At 46.8% G+C, this 8,929-nt stretch overlaps 2 protein-coding genes across 2 annotated transcripts in view; both read left to right on the forward strand.

The window, feature by feature from the left end:
• The window catches only part of LOC105558197 (potassium voltage-gated channel subfamily KQT member 1), a 75,890-nt gene that overhangs the window by 31,013 nt on the left and 35,948 nt on the right, over positions 1–8,929 (forward strand). The window lies entirely within an intron of this gene.
• LOC105558196 lies at positions 1,982–5,758 on the forward strand. The gene has a single exon (XM_012005760.1). The coding sequence runs from the start codon at positions 4,114–4,116 to the stop codon at positions 4,501–4,503; it is 390 nt and encodes a 129-aa protein (XP_011861150.1). The 5' UTR covers positions 1,982–4,113; the 3' UTR covers positions 4,504–5,758.

Consider the following 8,929-nt stretch of genomic DNA (forward strand, 5'->3'; position numbering starts at 1 on the left):
GAGAGAGAGAGAGAGAGAGAGAGAGAGAGAGAGAGAGAGAGAGAGAGAGAGAGAGAGAGAAACGCAAGTGCGAGCGGAAATTCAAATAAGAGCGGAATGAAAGCATCGTGCGCGAACACGAATAATGGAAGTAGCTTGCATTGCGAGTCGGCACACAGTCGTTAAATTTTGTTTAGAGCCGCAGAGCACTTCAACGATTCGAATTTCCTGATGTGAATCTGTGTTAATATTTAAACAGACTGTTATTTTTCCTTCCTACTTTTAAACTCGTTACTTGCTATCTTATCATTTTCGGAAGAATTTAAATCGTTCGGTAAATAAGATTTTTATTAAAGTAAAAGTTGTTAAAATTGTCGGCCTCAAGTTAATTATAATAAACGCAGGAATATTAATTTAACGCGCGCGCGCTGAGAAGAGGAAAAGCAAAGATAGGTAGTTTCGTTCTATGATTTCAACTTCATTCTTGCTCTTAATCGAGAAATGGCAAAACGTTTTACAGCAACTACGTTTGGGCAAAACACCGCTGTGTTTCAGTGGAGGATTATATATTAATCTCTCGAAGCGAGATTATCCCGAGCCGAGGGATGGAAAAAAGATTGCGAGGGTAAAGTGACCTGCTCTCCCGATCCCGGTCACGAGCAGGTGCCCGCGTCTGAACGAAAAGAGAGAGAGGGGGGGGGAGAGAAAGAAAGGGAGCGATCACGACCCCGTGGTCGCGGAAAGCGGAAACGGGAGAGGCGAACGCGTTTCGAGGGGGAGGAGGAGGAGGAGGATCTCGTAATCCGTGCGCGCTAGGCCGCCCCTGCTCGGGATTGCGGAGGGTGGCGGAACTACGAGGTGGCGGGCAAGGAGCCACAGTTGGTTGCGGGCAGTCGCCCTGAAAGCAAGCACGCGCGTTTCCGCGTCCCGACTCGCCCGGGTCACGGCACGCGACCCTCGCGATCGCGTGATCGCGCGCGTAACGAAACACGCGCGTCGCATATCGAACGGATCGAGTGCCCGACCGCGCCGCGAGAGATCGACCGTGCGCGATCGTCGGCACCGGCGCGACGGTCAGTGCGCCAAGGTCTCGTGGACACGCGACAGTGCTAACAGTTACACGGCCACGCCGCGCTCTGACAGTCACGCTGACATTTTCGCGCCGTTAAAGCCGCCACATTACGCTCCGGTTTTCTAATCGGCCGCTGATTTATTCGCGAAGGCGCGTCGATAGTTTCTCGTGTTTGCGTTTCTCGCGCGCACGGGCCCCCTGCCGCGGCGACTCGCCGAAATGAATCGTGGGGAGGGACGTGGATACGCTACGTGATAATTGCTTGTTCCGAAAGGGTGCGGTAAATTGAATCGTGCGACTGTGTGCATATGTGTTTTAATATCACACGTTGATAATTCATTATCTCGGCGAGAAGGGAAGAGAGAGAGAGAGAGAGGGAGGGGTGGGGGGTGGGGTGGCAAACGGTTCTCGCGAGTTCATCAGCGAGGAAATCGAGGAAGCTTGTTTCACGGGTGAAACCTCGTCTTCGTAATGATGACCGCGTGTATTATGATAGACCATTTGAACATTGTTGAAACATTAAACGATAGAAGGTTTTTAGGAAAGTGAGCTGACAGAGAGCTACAACACGGACGCGCTCCAGTGGTTGGAGAACAGCGAAACCGCCGTACAGATGGATCCTATCGCGCGAAGAAAGGAAACGCTGAGGAAGCCGAGAGACCGCCACGCGAGGCGAGCTTTTCGAGCCCGCGAGGGAAGGGAATGATTTTTTTCTTTGACTCGGCAAATTTGACAGTATATACACATGTGTGCGCGTGTGCACACCCGAGATAGCTACCGGGCAATTTTGTTGAGCGCGCGCAACTAAGTTCTAGTCAGCGCGAAGCTTTAACTCGGGCCAACGACGATAGACCGGCGAGATCATAAATGCGGCGCGCGAAAAATGATTTCACTGTTGATTCGCGGGAAAAGAGAGGAACCAAAAAAAGGGACCGACCGCGATCAATCTAGTCGCGCGACGTCGCGAAAGGCCAGAGGATGCTCCCGCCCTTCCAGTCCGCTCGGCGCACGATAGCTCCGGTCTGCGATTAGGCTCATCGTTGGGATTTTGTAATCGACATTGTACACGGGGCGCGTGCATAAAACGCGCGGCAAACGGTATCGCGCGCGAACAACGTAGCATCGAAGGAGCTGTCGGGTCTCACGCAATTTAATTGTGCGAGGCGTCGGCGGTAAACGTTGTTAGACATTGTTGATTCTGTTTTTGCAGCCGCATAAATAGCTAAAGATTACCCCGGCGCGGCTTTAGTGGCGTTAAGAAGGATTAAGACTTGTCTACGGCGCGCGAATTCCCCTGCGCACGTACATCAGTGATCCTCTGTGATTCCGGGTTAAACCCTAAGAGCAATAACGAAGCAATCATAAAGTGCATTAAGGAGAGCAGCGTTATTCTGCTGCGACGAGAATCGTTTCATTTCCTCAGGGAGAATCGAAGAAGCGTATTCAGAAGGAATTTTGGGAAACTACTGGCCCCTGCAGGCTGCTGTTTTCTTGGAGAGGAAAATCATAAAGATGCGGTATAAATAAATAAGAGAGACGACAAAATGTAGCGAGGATATACTGTAAATGTTTTCGCACGACAATCATTGGCGAGCAATTGCGAGCGGTGCCTGCGCGAGCAGGAATTTTGTCACGAACGCAAGTTACGTTTCAATGAAAACAGTAGATCTTGTTGCGGTTGCGTCGCTGTATCGTCTGGCACGTATTTGAGAAGAATGAAATAACATCCTTTTGCCGAGGTGAGACTAACAGCAGCGTTGCTCGTTGAATCGTTGAAAAGGCAAGTGGACGAAAAGGAAGGACCTCGGCGATTACGGTAACGAGCAACGAACGGTGAGGGAAAGAAAGCGTCAACGCGCCGGGTTGAAAGGCGATACGAGAAATACGTTTTGCGACGTGGCTTAAGTAACGATTGTCCACGTGCGGAGCGGAGAAGGAGAGACATTTTTCGAATGGAAAGGAGACTCGAGGGAGTCGCGGAACGGAATTTCATTAGCGTATTAGTCCGAATAAATGCTCGAAGGATTTCCTTAGGTAAGATCGATCGCGGGGTCCCAGAAGTCTGCTCGCATTCGTTATCCATCTTGCGGGGACCAGAACGAGGAGATTTCCGAATCTCTAACCCTCCCGTCTACCTCTCCCCAACCCTCTCCCCAACTTTCTCTCGCTGTCCTTCTCTTTCCTCTCGCCTGCGGTGCATATCGAAATTCTCCTCTCCGAGGCCCGACAAGCTTCAGTGGTTGATGTCATATCGTGGACATTATGCATGACCCGGCCATCGAGCACCCGCATCTGACGTCCACGATAGTTTCACGTCTCGCGAAAGTAACAGCTTTGGCAAAGGCTGGTGAGCCCGAGGGTTAGGGTTTATCCTGTCAGGTTGAGTGGAACCAACGAGAGAGAAGCGCGGTGATCCGCGAGACTTATGGAAAGACTTTTCTATCCGAGTCGGCACGAATTTGGTGGGATCGCATGATAGAGAGCGATGAGAGCACGAACGTGGCAAAGGCGAGGACAATTCACTCTGTCGGCTGATCGGAAACTCGTATCATTCCTCGAAATCGATCGAGAGCTTTAACGAATGCTCCGGAGAACGGCGTTCAACGATGACAAACACGGAGGCGTACGCTGCGTTACGTTTCAGACGCGATCAGCAATTCCGGCGACGACGACCAGGTCGGATAATCCTTTCGACGATATCCGTGCCGTGAGGGAACAGCCTCTCGCGAGAGAAAAGGTGGTAGGATCGCGACGGGCTGAATATCTCACTTTTTCTCCCGTAGCGACAGCGACGAAAATCCTGATTTGATAGGACGTGCAAGACAAATCCTACTGTCGTGCCGTTGTCCCGCAATGAATTCTGGCAATCCACGAGGGAGCGACGTGTTGCGAAGATCGGACTATTAAATTTCCGATAGTGCTACGCGCGACGTTTCACAGCCCAAGACGATCGTTGTCGTGTGAGCGCGGATTTCGGAGACCATGGACAAGCCGCGTGCTCGGACGATCGTCCGGCAGACAAGGAGCCGCTCATCGACCACAACCGGGAAGTTGGTGCCGGGATGCTGCACGCCGTTATGCTAGGTAGCGGTCCAGGACGGGGGAGACGCGAGTGGTATCCAGGATTTTATCTCCAACGTCGCCGTCTTGGCTGTAGGATGAATCGCGGCGAACAGGAGACTCTCTTCCGGCAAAGCCGACAGATCACGCGGATTGTACCTTCCCGCGAGGATCTCGTTCTGAGTGTCCTCAAGTCGCCGATCAATCAGCAGCAGCAGCAACAGCAACGACAGCAGCAGTATCGACATCCGTATCAGTCGCACACCCACGGTCACTTTAACTGCCAAGGTCATCCAAATAATAAGAAGTGCAGTCATTCAGGTACAAGACTGCAGCCGTTATCCTCCCTAATCCTCGTGTTCGTTTTTACATGGTTATCGCGCGAGCCCTAAGTAACCTCGCGAACGAGCGTGACGTGGATAACCGATGTACTGGGTCACGTTGCATTTGTTGCACGTCACGGAATATTTATACCGCGGTTTCTCCCTCGTTTCGTCAACGTGTTCTAACGAGTCGACCGCGATTACCTCAACTTCTCTTTCTGTTCAATTCAGTTTTGCGACCCGCAAACAAATAAGCAGTCGGTTAACATATAAGTTTCGAGTTAATAGAATACAGAATAATTGCCAAACTTACGTAGATTGGCTATGAATCAGAGTTTCCAATCTTTTCTTTCTCGTTAAAAGGAAAACCGAAAGTTTCAATTTCGTGTAACATGAGCGTTTATGCTATATTTATGTAACTTTTTTGTGCACTTTCTATCACATATTGCGGTATTTTACCGTTTAACGGGGCAATTTGAGAGTCGTATAAAATCGTATTAATTAAAAATCGTATGTCTTTCAGAGGCTTTCCGCCAAAGGGAACTCGCACGCATTTGGCGCTGTTAATGTATGCATTCTTCTTAATTAATGGAAATGTCGCACGTAACAATATGAACGAAACGTTTGTTGCATTTAAAATAAATTTTACCTCGTGTGTAAAATGAGAAAGAAACGCGAGTGAAGTGACGGTGACGACACTCGCATGCAACACGTATGCATATATTTTTGCGTGTGACGGACGAATATTAGATATCCCTTTCGGACGGGAGCGAAAATTCGTATAACTCATGAATTCGCGCGGCTTAACAGAGAGGCAGAATTGCGAAGCCTGATTTCTGCTCAATCAGAGAGAGAGAGAGAGAGAGGGAGTGTGTCTTTTCGCTCGATACTCGAGGCTCGAACCGCGACACGGTTGGATCCGTTCATATGACGGAGTTTTAATGTCTCATCGTCTGAGAGCAAGAGAGAAACGACGAAGGAGGTGGAGGCTTTTATAAATAGAGCTCTGCGGACAATTCACTCGCGTTAATGTACAAGCGTGCGAGTCGGATTTGTGGTTTCCATTGTTCCGCCTTCCCGATAATTCCGCTCTCCTGCATCCTGTCGTACACAGGATAGATATTATGTTATAATGCTACTCCGTTGCGCGGCGATATTTTGCGTGTGATGATCATTAATTTTTCTCAATGTGTGGAATTTTCAACAATTTTCACGGCCGAAAATAATCCAAGATATTTTAATACAGTAAAACCTCGCGTAGAAATAAATTCGCGACTGGCTGTTTTTGTCGAGAGATAAAGTCGACCGTTTATTCAGGACTGAATAATTAACGATACAAATATTTTCTGAATATACAATTTTTCACTTTACTCCGAGTACTTAAGTATTCATGAGATCGATTAAAGTATACGCGCCATTGATCTTTGTACAGAGACTGCTTATACGGTCGCTAATACAGCGCTATAATCGTAATGTAGAAAGACATGAGAAAAGCACATATGTACAACATTGATGTTTCGTTACTCTACCTATATCAATGTTAATCGCGGTTGGCATTCCCTTCAATATTAAATGCATCCCTTCTATTTTTCGTGCAAGAGACGGCAACCAAATGGCGCCCCTTTTCGGAACGATCTACTCGGTTTTTAATCTTCCCGTATGCCACTGGGGATTAGAAAAACTTTTACGACGAGTCATTTATTTCCAAAAAGCTGGGCGCAGAACTTGCAACTGGCTGCGGTAATCGCACTTGCTACCTCATCCCTTAAAACGAGCGAAATTCTTTTCACGGCCAGTAAATGTTGAACTTGAAAAATATCTCGAGTGCAATTAAATTATTATTATTCCGGAGTGTAGTATAAAATTTATTTAATAAAAAGAAAATTATATTTTGCATATTTCTGAATAGTCGAGAAATAAACGACTTCTATCATCTTTTTAGATTGACAAATTTCATAGGATAGCAGTCTGCAGGAGTATAGATATTTATTAACATATCGCGTTGATAATATTCAGCAGATTTTTGCGTATTTTATATCTTAACGTTACATTGGAATAAACAAAATGGAAAAGTAGAAATGATTTATGATCCTCAATAGCTTAATTTGTAACTTTTTGCAGTATAATGGACCCAATATTTCATTACGAAAATCTTACTAACCTTATTAACAACGGAATTTTTATGAGTCCGAAAGTTTTAATGTACTTTTTAATGAGTATACTTAATTTTTAATGGAATACAATTTTTTGTGCAATGTGTTATTCATTAGAAGAAAACATTTTAGAGAACGACGCGGAGGCTTTTTTATTATTTTAACTAAAATTTTTCCAAATTTTGACATGAAATAAAAGCATTCTGAAAATCGGAATTGTACTCTCAACATAAAAGATATTGTTTTGGGAATAATTACGATTCACTTAATTCCTATTGTAGAAGATTATAAAAGATAAAATGTAAAAACTGGATAAAGTTGACTGTATGCACGAGCAGAGAATAAAAAGAATAGAAACTTGAGCCATAGTTGGGTTGAAATCTCTGCTAATTTTCACATCGTTCTCTAAAATGTTTTATTCAGTGGAGTGCATTTAATAACAGATGTTATTATCGATCCTATTTCGTAAATAAGCCCGATCGCAGGCGGGTTTTCGCGCGCGTATTATATGTTGGGATATTATTCCGCGGTTCTCTAGTGGTTAGAATTGCAAATGCCTCAGTCTGGCCGCGTCAAATATTTGAATAATCTCCGCGCGATGACTGATCTATCTATTTATCGTCGACGACTCATCCGAGGTTCGTCAATTGAATCCTCTCATTGGCGACCATCTCAAAATGTAAAATGACGAGATCGAGTTAGCCTCGCGGTCGCGAAACACGACGCGATTGGTACAATCGTATTACGTGTAACAGTTAAAACTGGGTTCCCGCGCTTCACGATGCACGAGGATTCGAACGAAACAATTTGAATGAGGAGAAAGACGTATTTTATCGCGTTACTCTCGCGAGCCTCAAGGATCGAGCAACGACATTGCAAAATTGGCGTCGCGATCGCGGCGCGATCTCCGGCTGGCAAAACTGGCACCTGAAAGTCAATCCTGGAATTGAAGGTGACAACGAGAGTCTTCCACGGAGCAAGGAGCAATGCTCTAGGCACGCGGAGAGACGGTGCGGCACCACGACCGTCTACGCTGCCCTCCAGGGTAGCGAGGACGAGCTCGTGGCTGAGCAGGGTCTCGAGACGGAGGACACCGCGTTGAAGACACCCGGCAGCGAGACCGAGGACACCGAGGATAACGACGCGAACGCGGAGGAGCCGCCATCGCCCGCGCGTCGTTTCACCTTCCTACGTCGCTTCCGTTCGCCGCGCTTCGGCGAAGCGCACCACAAGCGGGTGCCGACGCCCATGAAGCGGAAATACCGGCGCAAGAAGAGCAAGGAGGATATCGTTGACAATGACGTGGCCGGCGCCGAGGAGGAACCGCCGAGTCCCGATCAGACCGGCGTGCCCGATCCTTACTATCCGATCTACCTGCCGATCGATCAGGCCTTCAAGGCCAAGTACGTGTTCCATCATACGAGGGGCAAGACCTTCCAGGAGCGCCTCTACGTATTCCTCGAGCATCCCGGCGGCTGGCTGTGCTTTATCTACCATTTCACTGTGTGAGTATTCACTTCCGTTCGAGCCGAGAACGACGCCATTTTTACGTTCCACAACTAACACGTCCTTCGATATTTCTGACCCATCAACAATTTTCAAAAACACCTATTTACACCAAGACTATTCTGCGTATGTTTGCTCACGGTCGAGAGCTAAATGTTACATGACACCGATATAAAATGCCGCGTCAGAGTTTCGCCTCCTTCCGTTCGTCGTGCAGGCATCGATTTTGGCATCGTGGCCTTTGACACCTGGCGTGCCCCAAATCCCCGACACCGTCGAGGACTTCCTTCGTCTGCAATTCTATCTGTCGGGCATAATCTTTCACTTTTTCACCGGAGAAACAGATACCTCGCAGGGCTTTGTTGCTTATTGGCCTGATAAACTATACAACAAGCGTCGACAATCGAATACGCCTTGAAAATATTCGACTTTGAGAGTGTCGATCGATAGAAGAGTTTCGTGTATTCTTCGTGAGAAAGAAAAAGATATGACTGCATATCAACTCATTTCCATCGTTGACACGAGGAGTTTGCATTTTAATAAATGCTAAGCGACAAGCTTTTCTAACTCTTTTGCACCTTGCAGAAGGCGTAACAATTAGCTGCGACGTTACGCATGAACGAAAAGCGTTCAATTTTTATCAGAAGAAAAAAGCTGCTGTAATTGTCAAATGTTGACTATGAGTATACACACACACACACACACATATACAATATTGACTTTTTAGAATTGTAAAAGATTTTAATTACGCGCTACATTTTTATTGCGATATGACAGTTTCTGGCAATTCGATTTTTGCGGAAGCGATAGTTTATTATTATATACACAGAGAGAAA

The sequence above is a fragment of the Vollenhovia emeryi genome, unplaced genomic scaffold (genome assembly GCF_000949405.1).
Source record: "Vollenhovia emeryi isolate VEMERY1.0 unplaced genomic scaffold, V.emery_V1.0 DF939367.1, whole genome shotgun sequence".
In the NCBI taxonomy this organism is placed as follows: domain Eukaryota; kingdom Metazoa; phylum Arthropoda; class Insecta; order Hymenoptera; family Formicidae; genus Vollenhovia; species Vollenhovia emeryi.

Excerpts from the sequence above, each read along its gene's own strand:
- LOC105558196 (XM_012005760.1), top strand. The coding sequence starts at position 4,114 with ATGCTGCACGCCGTTATGCTAGGTAGCGGTCCAGGACGGGGGAGACGC.